Source organism: Balaenoptera musculus, chromosome 6 (genome assembly GCF_009873245.2).
Source record: "Balaenoptera musculus isolate JJ_BM4_2016_0621 chromosome 6, mBalMus1.pri.v3, whole genome shotgun sequence".
Lineage (NCBI taxonomy): Eukaryota > Metazoa > Chordata > Mammalia > Artiodactyla > Balaenopteridae > Balaenoptera > Balaenoptera musculus.
The window spans coordinates 48277652-48293075 of NC_045790.1; the positions used below are offsets into that span (position 1 = coordinate 48277652).

Genomic DNA, 15424 nt, shown 5'->3' on the forward strand with positions numbered 1-15424 from the left:
TAACGTCGATTTTACCATCTAGGAGGTCAATAAAGCTGTTCAGGTTCAAATCCGCTCTCCTTGACCACACCTATCCGTTCACATGTGGAAAATTAAAATATAATCAGGAGATGTTAGTGAGACAACAGGACACAGATCTGAACAGGTTAGACTCACTTTCAATCTTCCAGAAAATGGGATTTTCAGTGTTTATATCTCCCAGAATAGCATAATTGTTACATGATATTTGATGACAGCTTGGGGAAACGCAGCCACCAACTACAGCCTAAATTACTAACTAGTTCCTTCTGGTTGCTACCTCTGCTAGGTGAAAGGTTACTTTTGTGTCTATCCAATTTCATCTCTTGAGGTTGCAAAAACAATAAAATTAGCTCGACTGGTCTTATAACCCAAAATTGATTTAAAATCTATGTGTTAATCCTGCAGATTTTTGATTGGCTTCAGCAGGAATGATTAAAAATATCTTCAACCTTGTGGGTTATATTTTAGTGAAAGATCAAAGTTGGTAGTACCATAAAATGTTACTGCCAAACGATGACTTCAAAATATACATATCCCGTATACCAAAATAATTTGTTACTGTGTCTGGGCATCATATGGACCATGTGACCCGAGCATAGTTTCACCACTTTGGAATTTTCAACTTTTAACATTTTAGGCATAGATATATTACCTTGGCACAGTGACACAACTGTAGGTAAGTGTGCACAGTTGTTGACAGTTAAAGACCTAACTGGATATAAATGATGTACACTTTATGTTATACAAAGATGCTCAGTTCCTACAAGCCGACATCATTTGTGTATGAAATATACAAATCTTATTTCCAGATCAATAGCTTCTGAAAATCTTTTAAATGAAAAACATTCCACATACTCTCTACGCTTTGAATTTTATACCCCTGGTTGACCAGCAGAAATGGTTAGAATCTTAAAAATAAAAGTATCTGGTCATTTATATATTCCATTACAGCATCATTTTCCCCATCTGCTCATAAAGTTCCAGGCTTGACTTATAACTGAGAATCATAACTGAGAGATCATGAATAATTTGTTTCAAAGCACATTCATTTTAGACTAAAGATCATGATTGTTCAATTCAGGTGATCGTGGAAATTGGGGATAAACACACACCATCTGGACTCTTGAGTCGTTCACTATGTTGGAAAGAAGCAACTGTAAGCCACTGCTGTGTCCTTTCCACCTGGCCTCTGAGCTCCTGCTGGGGCTCAGAGATCACCAAAGCTTATTTAACACCTCTCCCTCATTAAGCATGGAAGAAAAGATGTCCTCATTGTGAGTGGAGGGCACCACAGGAACATGGATTATAGCGGAGTTCCAAGAAACTGTCTTCCAGAATCAGATGGAAAATCTTAGGTTTTAAAATAATAGGCTCTCCATGAAAACACTTAAGAACTCCACGGTTTGAAATTGGAAGACTTAGAAAAAAACGAGAACCTCAAGGTCAAGACTATTAAATGCTTACGAAGCGACCTAATGGAGAAAATTGATTTCTCTGCTCGTACTTGTTCCACTATCCATTCCTTTTCAACTACGCATGAACAATTTGGGCAGAACAACATGTCAGAACAACATGTATTCTGACATTCCCAGTAATGAGAAAAGATGCTTTTATAGAAGAGTTTCCAAAATGTCATGGTTTAGAAAGCAGTTTGGGGAAATAATTTTAATATAGATATTTTTATACCAATTAAGTAAGAAACTTTGCTGGGAATGTAGACCCTTAATGTGACAACAGGGGTTACTGAGAGCCAGTGACAGGGATTTGATGGGAAATCAGCTAGCGTTTCCTCACCTATCAAAATCTCTCTTGGGAGTAGACATGGGAGACAGTGGTGACAGGCATCTAATGTATTTTCTACAGTGGTACAAAAGATCGTAATGTTAAAAAATTAATTGTTGATTTAAAATGCCTTCTTCTCCCACTACAGTTCCATTACTAACACCCGAAATAGAAAAATCACTGAATCCGTTATCACCATGAACTAGACCTAAGAGAACCAGGTCAATATACATGGAAACATTGAACATTATTTAAATAATATTCATTCAGTGAGAAAGCCTTGGGAACTCTCTAAATGCTTAAAGAAGTGAGGTATGATGGAAAGACCCTTGACAGAGAAATAAACAGCAGGCCTAGTCCCAAATGTCACTCACTAGCTGTGTGATCTTGAAAAAGTCACTCAGCTTCTCTGTTATCTCAGTTTTCTCATCTATGAAATGGCAGTGGGGTCAGGGTTTAATCTTTAAACTCCTTTCCAGTTCTGGGTAACCACAGTGTTAATTGTCCTTACACACCCTTTCCCTTTGTCAACAGATATTACTTTGGGAATCAGCTGAGTAAATCAGATGGGCTGTACCCTGTCCTTGGGAACAAACAGCAGACTGCTTGTCATCTTGGGTCTTGGTTCATACCACATGCACAGAGGCAAGGGCATAGATAAATAAAAGTACATGTTGAGAGCATTGCCAGGTCAGTGTCAACTCTGTTTCTCAGTCAGATACGCTAAGATATAGTGCAAAACGTCAGAATGACAACTAGAAGTAAAAGCATTACTTGTGATGGCTACTCATAGCTGACAGTCTAAAAGCTGCTCAAGCCCAAAGAGGAATACATCTGTGTTTCATTCAGTCCGCTTTACATTTAGAATGGCTTCCTCCCCCTACTTATCACGCTTGGACTAGAGGCAATCACGTGACACAGCTGCACGCAGAGAGAGAAGTTAACAGAAAAAGGACAAGACGGTGGCAAAGATCTGAGCCAGATTCCCCCTTCTTACCTCCTCCACATGACTCGGAGCACTTGGTGAAGCCCTCGTACTCCCAGTCGTAGAGCTGGTCAAAATCCTGCAGGCCACCGAAGAGGCCATCTGTCTCTTCCGGGTTAAACTCAGGAACCTCCCCGTTGCACGGTCCTGCGTAGCAGGGGCGCTGCGATGCCGGCTTGGGCCCTTCACATTCGTCAACGGGCAGGTCGGCCACGGACTGAGAGAAAGACAGGAGCACCTGGCACCGGACTATTCGCACCTGGGTCCCCACGCCACAGGTGACCGTGCAGGCCGACCAGGCCTCTGGGATGAACCTGCAGTCCGCAAGCAGACAAGAGGACAGGATGAGAAGCCCCAAGCAGGAGACCGCGGGTACTGGGAGGGTCCGCATCCCACCTGCCACCGTGGCCCAGTGCCGTCCCAGGATGTGCTCAGGGCTCAGCCACTCTGTCCTGTGCTGGGCGCTTCGGTGTAGTTCATGAGCTCATTTGCCACTGTTTCTGGATTGGTTTCTTCGTGAGTGTCATATGAACCCCCAGCTGGAAGACATTCCAGCCACAGACCACCTGCTTTCTCCCTGCTTTGCACCCACAGTGGTAGCTCTTTGGAGCAGGGAATTGGTTTCTTCTCTATCGGTCTAAATCCCAGCACTTGTGTCTCCTGCAGATGCTGGCTATTCTTCCAGCAGACTAATACTTATACTAAAAACTCTAACAAAATCAGCCCTTAGAGATATTCAAGGAAGTATTTTTTTGTTTTGTTTTTAGTCTGGATTTCAGATTCTGTAACTTTCTTTGCTTTTCTGCTCAATGTGCTTCCCAAGATTTATTTATATACAGAAAGAGAAAGAGGTTTTTTTTCTTTTTTTTTTTTGTAAGTTTCCAAGAATGGAGCAGAGCCTTGTTCCTCACACATTCTTTGAATTAGTCTGGACTGCAATTCTTTTTATATCCTAGAGAAAAGCCCTGCTACAAATTTAAATCCACAGGCATGTCACAGTAAACGAGGGGCTCTGCATTCATACGAGTTTGTTCAACAGCCTCCAGCGCCTCCCCACCGAGAAAAGCCACATTAGGGAGAACTTGGTTTTTCTCTGAGTTTCTCTAGAATGTAGGACAATATCCAAATTCCAAAACAGGCTTTTTTCCTCCCACTAATCAACAATGGCCATATCTGCAATGACCTTGAGAAGTGCCTAGAAAAAAAAGCCCAGAGGGAACCACTAACATTTTCACAAAGTTAGTATAATAATCTGGAGAAAGGACTTTGGAATTAAAAAAAATTTTTCTTTTCCATGATCCTACTGCTTTTGAACAGGGAGTCATGCTGAGGAGGCATGCAAACCTGGCTCTTTAACCTTGACTTTGGCAGAAAAGGAAAGAAGTGATAAGAAGGTTATAGCATTAAATCCCAGCAAGTGAAAATAGTTCCTATCTAGTGTAGGGAAACTGAAATTCTAACAGGAAACCTATCCAAGTTTTCAAACTGGAAGAAGCCCAACAAAGATGTGGCCTGGGCCTGAGCCTGGGCTGTGTGCAGAGCAGGGGGACTGGCCCGGAGACCCAAACCCATGGTGTCTGAGGCATGGAGGGAGTCCCTTTAAGAAAGGCCTGATGCTTGTTTCCTTTGAAGAGCCATCCCCTAGGGGTGAACGAAGGTCACATACAACCTTGTCAGGTAGGTGGATGAGGGAGGAAGCATCACCCAGAATTATTCCCAAGAAATTCTCATCACAGAGTCACCTCCCTCTTTCATTTTTGAATTCCTGACCATCTCCTGGCACCTAGAGAACATGGTGGGGAAAACAGTATCCTAAAAGATTAAAACGTCTTTCCCTCTTTAAATAACGCTACCTGTAGCAGTCTTTTAGGAATATAAAACCAAAATCTGCAATCGAAATAAGTTTAACCCTCTTATGACACATTCACATCTATCTGCCTGAGTCCTGGAACAAGGATCATAACAAATACACAAGCACTGAAATTTACAACTCAGGTGTGGACAGAAAAGAAAATACATACCAAACTATTTTATATGTAAGAGAAAACCCAGAAGCAAATGATAAGTCTGCCAGCTTTGACAATAGTGATGAATAATGCTTGTTTAATAATGTGGTCCTGAATTTTGTTTTCAAATGAAGAAGATGACAAGATCTCAAAAAGGATGGCACCCTATTAGCTTTTCCAATGCAGTAAGGATTATTGTTCTGTCAGCTATAATAGCCCTCTTCAGTGACTATTCCAAGAGACCAAGGATCAAATAGCTTTTTCGGTACAGGGCCAGATAGGGAAGATTTTAGTCTTTGTGGGCCATGTTTGTGAGTCTTTGTTGTTGCAATAACCTCTGTTTCCATCTTTCCCCTATATATATAAATTTATGACAAGTAGCTAAATTGATTTCTTTATGGATTATCTCCTAGATAAAAAGTGAGTCCCAGATGAAATCTAGAATATAGAGGCTGCACAAATGAAACCCTCAGCTCTCCTTGCCTATAACATGAATCACTCTGCATTTGTTCTCTCTCCAGGACCGGGAAGATATACCAAAAGCACACAAAGTAGAAAAGGGGTGCTACCGAAGCCCCATGAACTCGTTGCAATGATTGAGACTTGTTTACTTTAAAGTAGCATCTAAATGAAAAAAGTAAAGCAATATGTGTGTGAGGGTGTATGTGTGTATTTTTGACTGTCGGGATACTTAGGGTTAATCTACTTTATGTCTCCCAAGCGAGAACCTTATCAAGTGTCAAATAGCCTTACTGGCTTATCTCCCAACCCACTATCCTTAGGTCTTCATCAAGTTCACACCAATTAAGAACAATTTGGTCTTTAAGTGGTGCTGTCTTTTGGCAGTCATCCTAATATCTCTAGTGCATACACTGGATGATATACTATTCTCTCTCACTGAAGGCAGGAGATTGTATTTCAAAAGAAAAATATCTAATAGTGCAAACGGCCAAATGAATAATAACTGTTTTTCATGTGAAACCTTCCCCCACATCCCTAGATCTCCCAACTCTGTATTTACTATCTTGAGCTTTCTGGCCACAAGTGGGAGGGAGCAAGGTCAGTGAGAGGGCAGTCATATGAGCTAGGAGGTTTAACTGCAATGTTTAGAAGATGCATCTTGAGTAGCTCTTGCTGAGTTAGAACCTTTAAAGTGGGACCTTTAAAATGGAGTCAACGTGTCTTTTAAAAATCAGTATATTAATCGTTTTGATGTACAATGTATTATTGAAGTTTAATTTGGGTAATTTAAAAATTATTTTGGTTAGCAGCACTATTGCCAGATGAATGAAGAATGGCTTGGATAAGTGAGTTCTTTCAAAGGTGGGCTTGAGCTTCAGAAATGATTGATATGATTTCTGCATTTAGTTTTCCCATCTCCAGGATAAAACAAACAAACGAACAGATCCCTGGCAAATAAGTAATTTATGTTTCTGTCTGGTCTTCTGTTTGCAAGATTCATTGTTCATTTCAGTACCAAAATACTTATCCTTTAATTAGAGGTGTTACCACAGTTCCTATTATGAAATAGAAAAGAGTGATAATCAAATTCACTTGTAAAATCCCAAAGTGGTTTAGTTTATTAGTGGCTATTACGGAGTCAGAAGCATGGACTGAAATAATAAAAACTATTACTTTATTAATATGATGCTAAAGAGAAACAATTCACTCTTGGTTAGTCTCACATTCCTGCAGATATTAGCCAGACTTAGCTCTAGTTTTATACACACATGGCCTGATATTTTTTTTTCTTTTCTCCTCTTCCTTTCCTCTCTCCTCCTTTCATATGAGTGCTTGTTAAAAAAATATCATTGGGACTACTCAAAATAAGTGTAGCACAATATAGTAGCTCTATAGTTGTGTTATTTTGATGCTGTTACGAGCCTCACCCCATTCTCTAGTTTCAAAATGCAAATTGAAACGTGCAGAAAATCACATTAGAAATACTTAATTTTCGTTTAGTTTTCAATCTTATAACATTTGAGTTATAAGTTGATAGGGGTTGTGGATTTCTTTTTCCTCTTTCTTTTGGTGATTTTAGGGTGAGGGGAGAGGAGGGAATGAACTGAATAGTGTAGAAAAAAATTATAAAAACTTAAAAGAGACCCCAAAGATTACTGAATATTCTGTTCAGTGCACTGTTCCTAGTTATTATAAAATTTTAAAATCTTTCATTGTGAGTTATTTTACAACTTTTAAATTGCAGGAAATTGATCATGAGATTCTTTCCCATAGAAATGAAGATTAATTGTGTCTCGTGGAATGCAATTGGTTGTCCTGTGGATAGACCCATTTTGCATCTACTTGTAAATTCATTTCACTATTCTTATTTGCCTGAATATGTTTGGTTCTTTTAAATTTCCGTTGAGTTGGCTGTAACATATTCCTGGTTTCTTCATTAATCAACGAGGTAAATACAATCTTTGACAGATGTTTATTTTATATTCACATGAGAATCATGATTATTCCCTTTCTAAAATTTTCTCACCTAACCAGTGGCCACAGAGGGATCTGGAGAAGAGTATATTGGAAAAATAAAATACTGTATAAGTAATTCTATACCAAATTAACCATTAAGTCTTTTACAAAAATATGTCATTTGGGGACAAAAAATCATCATATGTCATTGGTAAAAATGGTATTTCATATTACCTCATCTTATTTTTAGTTCAATCTTTCTCTATTCTTTTTCTTTAGTTTTGAAGAGTTGGTTCTTCTCCTGATTCTGGACAATCTTTGAGACAGTAAAATCTTTAGGAAAAGGTGCAGTTACTTAAACCTAGCTGGGAATTTGGGCATTTGGGCATTTATATCGAAGAGGCATTTGGATCTATGAGAAAAAAATAATTGCTGCTGGGTGGGAAAGGAACTAGGAGAGGGAAAGGGAAACACATTCTTTCATCTACTCAGTTATTTATTCAATGTCTCTCAATGAAATTAAAAGGAAAGATGTTTAAAAAAAAAATCCTCCAAACTAGTAAACAAACAAAAAACCTTTGGAATGTTACAAAGGGCAGGCAACTCTAACTGAATCACTCTAGGAGTTTTAAAGTGATTTACCTATAAAATCCATCATACTAAAAAAAAAAAAATCCATCATACTAAGACAAACTTAAAATGATTATTTAAAAATATAGCTAGCTTTGCATTTCATGTTTGTACGAGAAGTAATCACTGGCTTTTCAACACAAAGCTAGACAATTTCATTAATGAATATATACACCTAATTCATTGACATTGTGTTTTTAAATCAAACTTATTTATGAATTCTTTTGTCATTGTAGCAACTAGGGGCTTGCTTTGTGGGGAAAGTGGTTATAAAGGGAGAGTAGGTGACAGTTTAGGGGGGATGATGGAACAGTTTTGTATCCTGATTGTGGTGGTTGTTATATGAATCTATGTCCGTGATAAAATTTCATAGAACTATTAAAAAAAATGAAGAAAGTGCATGAAAAACTTGTGAAATACAAATAAATTCTATAGCTTTTAAAATATATATATATATATATATAGCTAAAGCATTAAAATGCCTCTACAAAATATGCCTCTACATTCACTTAGAACCACACCTAAATCATTCCAAATAAATGGGAATCTAACTTATTGTGAAAGCTCTTTAGTCAAGGATACTTGATCTGAATGTGGAATTATGAAAATATTTCTCAACTGCAGCTGTTAGCTTACAACTCTCTGGAATTGCAAATAATTCATGCTGGTTATGAAATGCATATTGAAGTCTCCAAGCAAAATTTTGCAAAGGTGTCCAGGACATCACTCTACAAAACATCTAATAGCACCACTTTTTTTCATAGGTTCCTCACATTCTTAAGTATCATGCCTGAGTTGTGAGGGTCTTCAGCACCATAAGGTGCCTAGTAGTATAACCAAGAATAGAATGGTTCTAGAAATTAAGATGACAAAACAAATGACAATTTTGATGCAGTCACCAATACAATTATTTGAAAAAAAAAAAAAATTCAGTGACTGCCCCGTATATTGCTGCTAACCAGTGATGTGAAGGAAGGACCCAATTCCATAACATTCTAAGGCAGTCCTGGGACAGCAATATTTAGTGGCATTTTCCAAGTAGCTGACTTCTTTTTCTGATGATAGTGATGCCCTTTTGGGTTCTTTGAGAGGCAGCTGGCCTCGGCAAGAATGCCTCAATGGCCTTCTTGCAGAAATGCTCAGTGCTGGAAGTGGGGGAAGAAAGGCTGACTGCATTAAAGAGCACATTTTCCTTTCAAGGAGACTCTGGACTAGAAGGAAATGCTGCAGGAGATCAGCGTTCTCTCCAAGTTCCAACGAGCCAGAGAAGACTGGGCTCTTTCAAAGCCTAGGACCTCGTATGTATGAGTACTCTGTTAAACTCATCTTGTAGGTCTGACCCAGCTTCCTCTAATATGGTTCCAGACAAGATATTAGAAGGATGGGACTTCCCGGGTGGTCCAGTGGTTAAGAATCCAACTAAGCCCGCGTGCTGCAACCACTGAGCTTGTGCACCACAACTAGAGAGCCCATGTGCTGCAACTACAGAGCCCATGTGCTCTGGAGCCCATTGCACCATAACGAAGAGCCCGCGTGCCACAACGAAAGATCCCGCGTGCCGCAACGAAAGATCCCACGTGCCACAACTAAGACCCAATGCAGCCAAAAAATAAATAAATAAATAAAAAGATATTAGAAGGAATCTTACTAAAGGAGGGACCCTCTTGACCATCAGGATGTTGTTCTTCTTTAACAATAAGAGAAAAGCCAGGAAAAAGACAGTTGATAATAAATGTTTAAGAGTATTGGTCCCACATTGTCTTCTCTTCCCGACAAATCCAGTGCTCAGTTATCTTGTTTCCGGTAGCATCCAGCACACCTGATTGTGCCTTTTTTCTTGAATTACTTTCTCCTTGGCTTACATGACACCAAACTTTCCAGGTTTTTTTTTTTCTTTTCTGGTCACTTCCTTCTCGGGCTCTTTTTCTAGATCCTTCTCCTCTCCTCAAACTCTAAATACTGCAGTGCCTGAAGGCTCAGTTTGGTGCAGTCTTCTGATGTGTTCACCAATGGTTCTTGTTTTCAAATACCACCAAAGTACAGGCAACTTCTGAGTATTTACTCTCCAGTCTAGACCTTTTGTCTGAGCTTCATATCGAAACTTTTTTTTAAAGTAAGATTTGGGATAGCAAGCCATTTTACTCTTTGAAAGGAATAAACATTAATTTAACACAATCTATTTATCAAAAAATTATGCAGTGCTTCTTATATAGAAATGCTTAAAACTCACTTCTAAGTGCTTTATAAATAAATGTTGTTAAATCCTAACAATAACCTGATGAGAAAAGAATTATTATTATCTCCATTTTATATATATATTATATATTATTATATATATTATATATATATATTTTATTATTATTATCTCCATTTAATATACAGATGAGGAAACTGAGATATAAGCCACACACCTAGTAAGGTTTCATGCTCTTAACCAGTACACATTGACATCTCTCCTGATTGACATGTTCACTTGGATATTTCAAAGGTATCTCCAACTTAAAGTGTCTAAAATGGAACTCTTGATTCCCTTTCCTAGCATCCGATTCCTCTTCCAACCTTCTCCATCACAGCAAATGATTTAACTGGGTAGCTAATTGCTCACACGAAAAATTAGGAGTTATTCTTGACCCCTCATTTTCCCTAATTCCTCACTTTGAAACGATTCCCAAATTCTATTAATTCTCCCTCAAAAATATATCTGAAATTCATTTACCTCTCTCCATCTCGACTACTACCACCTTGATATAATAACAGCAACAACCACAACAATAGTAGCTAATGTTCACTGATATGTTTTAAGCATTTCTATATATTAGCTCATTATAACACTGTTAGGAGATGGGTACTGTCAGAAACATTGTGAAATGAAGATTACTAGCAGACTTTCAGGGGCTGTCAAATTCTATGGAACTGTGAGTCTTTGTCTTTGGCTAGTCTATTTTGCAACTTCATAGAGATGAAAGTTTCCTTGTAGAGAGCTAGTGATGATGTAGATGTTTCTCGTTCATAGCGATGGAACTTATTTTTCTGTTCATGTCAATGCAAATAATTTTGTCTGATAGAAAATATAAACTTTTCTAAATCCAATTCACATTAGAACTAGTTTTAACATCTTATTGGTTCTGTCATAATTCATGAGTTAAATAAAAAGTTTGACATGTGCTCATTTTATATTTATAAATCACGATTTTACCTTTCTGAAAATTACATTTTGACAAATTATATATCTAACAAAAATAAATTATATTTTAACAGTTATATTTTCATCCCAATTTCTAGATGATAAAATTGAGACACAGATATTCCCAAGGTCATACTGCTAAATAAATGGCAGACTCAAGATTCAAATCATGGCCATTTACTATAGAATCCATGCTCTTTACCACCTCATTGTCCTGGCTCTAAGGCTGCCATGTAAGCCACATCATTGATGATAACATCTGCTCTCTCCTGGACTACCACAATAGCCAGTGGTCTGTTTTCTTCCTCTGTTAGCTCTTAATAATTCTTTCTTCATGCTGTAGCCAGGGGGGCTCTTAAAATGTAAACCTTTTCATTGTTCCTGCTATACCCAGAAGCAAAGCCAAACTCCTTACCCAGGTTTATATTATGCCATTATCCACCTTCATCTCCTACAATTCTCCCCACCCCCAGCCCAGTCACTAGCTTCCAGACACACTAGTCTTCCTTCACTTGCTTAAATGTGTGTAATTCTTTCCTGACTCAAGGTTCTGGCATGTGTGGATCACTCCCTGGCTAACCCTCCTCCCTTCTCTCAGCTTAGAATAACTTCCGCTCATCCTACAGGTCTCAGCTGACATGTCCCTTCTCAAAGAAGACTTCCTGGACTCCCAGACCTTTTGGGGGCCCCTGTCAGACTCTCTGACAGTACCTCTTCATTTTCTTATAACAGTGATCAGTTTTTGATAATCAAGTGTGAATCTTTATGGAATAACTATCTCATTTATTAGACCAAACCTCCATGAAGGTAGAACTTCACATAATAGGTGCTCAAAAATACATTTTCATTCCAAATGAATAAGTGAATGGGTAAATAGGAGGGTAAGGGTTGATGTTATGAGTGATTTGATATTGGGCTTATTCTTGGCTCCAGAGGTTGAAACCAAGCTAGATAAAGAGGCAATAGCCTAAAACTTCAAAGAAATTAAATCATACTTTTAAGTTCCAGGCATTGGCATGGAAAATCTGAAACCATTTTCCTGTTTTAAAAGTTTCTTAGGGTCTTTCAAAAAGTGATTGTGCCCAGATTTAGTAGCTATCATGGGCTTATTTATTTATATTTCTAATAGCTGCCTTTGGGCAGTATGTGCTGGCCTTGATTCATCTTGATGGGGTTTGGGTTATCACGTAGCTTGAGACAAGTTTAAGTTCTGTGTCTATCATACTTATGTTAAATCTCAATAAAAATGCTGCTTTATAGAATAAAAGGATTTGGGGCAGCTTTGAGACAGATGATGCCTTCAGTAATTTATACATGACTCTGGTCTAACACTGCCTTATTATACAACCAGCCACCCAACAGTGAAGACTCTGGAGCATTATGGAATTGTTCCTAGTTTAGAGGAGCCCACTCTTTAAAACTCATTACACACAGAGATTTGGGAAAAAGAGAAGATAGACCCTTAACTGTATGAGCAGATACAAATGGAGCCAAAGCACTCTCCACCAATGAAAAATGAGGCTACGACACTCGTTTCAGACCATCTTTCTCTCCGTTGCTTTTCTGACCTATGTGAACAGAACATGATTTAAAATTTTGGTTTTCCTTAAGGCTAGTCTGATGATTTAAAAAGCCATACCCCAGGAACTAAAATGCCATTGTAGCTTACAATGCTATTAGTGCATTTGGAGTTCTTAGCTTAATAAAAGAAGGTAGATTTTAATGCATATTATTTTCTCTGACTTGGATAAAAATCTAAAATATTGTAAACTCAGAATACTTGTCATGAACCATTTCTTCTTCACATGGAGTGGAATTAGTTTATCTTGCAATTTTGTAAAGGTTTCTTTCCCTTAATTCAACAAGTTTGGCAAAGCTTTCCAAAGAAAAGTTCAGTTCATTAAAAATGACCTTAATGGACTTAACATATATTGGTGGTGACAGGGTCCATACTGTATTTTGGCACACAAGGATCCCATTAATTTGTCTTTGCCACTCTCTAGGGCTCAGCTGAGCAGTAGTTCAGATTTAGTTCTGAAAGTAGCTCCAGATTGAGCATTAAGTGGAGACAGTAGGAGGGGCTGACAAATTTAGAACTTCTTGGTTTGCAAGAAAGGCTTTTCTAATGACTATATAAAAATGGCTCTGTCTGCTCTCTTGAATTTGTTATTGATTTTTCTGTCTCAGTGAATGCTGGGAGCAAGCTTGGGGTATCAACTGGACGTAACTCAGAGTTGAGAGAGGATGCTTTTCCATCCGAGCATTTTCTAAACTTTCCTTATTCATTTTTGCCATTTGCTATAGATTTCTTTTGGTTCAAATAAAGGTAACTAACCCTCGTCCCTTAGGATAAATTCTTGGCTAAATTCAAAGTGTGCCGCTTACAAGTGAGTCTTCAAAGAGCCTCAGAAGTATAGAGGAGACGCAGGAAGGTGGTGCTAGCTGGGGAACCACTAGTTGAATTTGGGGTTATTTGTGGTTACTTGTGGTTCTCTCACATGTCACATGATACAACGTGTATGAGACAGAGATAAGACCTGCCTCAATTTCTCCATTTGTAAATGAGTAATTATTATACAATTTTACTTTCTTAAATATTCTCTAAGAACATGAATGATGCTGGAAAAGGTCCAATCATAACCACAGTTAACACCTAAACAGAGTTTTCTGCATACCAGGTACTTTACACATAACTTAATCCTCTAAATAGCCTTGTGATATAGATACCATTATGTTCATTTCTCAAATGAGGAAATTAAGGTCTCTGGGGTTAAATGATTTGTCAGGGTTCCCTGTTACTGTTGGGGGATCCATGATTCACACCCAGGAGGTCCGTCCCTGGAGCCCACACTTTTCACCACTGTGCATGCTGCTACCATGCATGCAGCTTTGATCAATAGTTAAAGTGCTTTTTACTTTGATTCCAGCGGGGCTGTATTCTTGTTTGAGCACACAAATATACAGACTCACCCCCCTCACCAACTCACATAGTTGGCAGCCTGATGTACCTGAAAAAAATTTCATATTTTAGGAAATTGTGGTTTCAGTAGCGTATTTTCAACACCTACCAAGGATTAGTGAGGTACATCTACTGATACAATATATCTGATCATTTGCTATATAAAAAGATACAATGATCTTTCCTCAAGTGCTAGTTTTGGAGTCAAAGTCAGATACACAGGAATTCTATCATAATCTGCAAACCCCCAGTTTACATTTATATCCCCCCCAAGCCCCTTCAGTGTCTACTGCATTCTTCTTTCACTCATTTCTCATATTTGTGCATTTTTACCATGTACTAGCTTAACTATCCTGATATTGTAGCTCAGAGGAACACTGGGTAGTAGAGAGAGTTTGGGAATTCAATAAATAATTCTCCTACACTCCTTGTGAAATAAATAACAGAATCGTGCTGTGCGTACCCAAACACCAAATGGCATTTCTTCAAAATGGCTCGTTTGTTCAGTCTGTGGATGACTGGCCAATACTTTGCTCACAATCTTATCATGCCTGTGGTAAGCATGCACTCAAGGTTCCTTGAGGGCAGGGACTATTGGGTTTCTTTTGTACAGTACCTGCACTTGACACAAAGTCTGGCCCAGAGCAGGTGACTTAAAGAGTGAATTCAGCTTCTTTCATCAGGAGGTGTGAACAATTAGCAGGTCCAGTGTTATTTAAAATACATAATCAGCCAAAGAATTTATATTAAGCATTCTGCAGAGGATATAAGGGATAAAAACAATTTGGGTAGACAGGGAGACCAGAAAGGAAGGAGTTGGAAAAGAGAGAGGTCATGATCGTTATGGGGATAAGGACTCATTCAGTCTGGCCAGTATGAGGCTTTCACTCCGCCATGTGCCAAATCAAAATTAAATGCTTTTGTGCTTTTTTATCCCGTAACTCTAATGCCATGTTCTGCTTGAACATCCTTTCTGAGGGTTTAATGATCTCCAAATAGTGTTTACGTTTCTTGATCTTAGGTGACTCTTAATTCTTAAGAGATATATCTGTTTCTCTTTATATAGAAGATGTTTCTTTTTATGTTCTGTGGCCTGAGATTCACAAAGAGAATGTACTTGAGGTACCTTGTATTGAGGATATGAACAGCAAAACTATCTGGATCCATTACCAAGGTTTGAGTCCCTAAATATCCTTTGGGGGAGAATATAAAATCACGTGTCACACAATTAACAGTCCTAACCACTTTAAAAAAGTATGAATTCACATACTTAACCACTGAGTTAAGCCATCCACATTCTCAGACAACTTACTGGATATAAATATGGACTAATACAAACATATAGCTTAAATATTATATAAATATTATATATTTAAATACTATTTTCACCAAGGTAAACAAACCATTTAATGACTATAGGATCACCATGGAGACTCTTA

General features: G+C 38.2%; 1 protein-coding gene across 2 annotated transcripts in view; it reads right to left on the reverse strand.

Annotated features, from left to right (window-relative positions):
• The window catches only part of ADAMTSL1 (ADAMTS like 1), a 1026618-nt gene that overhangs the window by 222708 nt on the left and 788486 nt on the right, over positions 1-15424 (reverse strand). For both annotated transcript variants that reach the window (XM_036856350.1, XM_036856351.1), the window contains one exon: positions 2801-3102. In XM_036856350.1, the coding sequence (XP_036712245.1) occupies positions 2801-3102 (302 nt within the window). The remainder of the gene's footprint in view (positions 1-2800; positions 3103-15424) is intronic.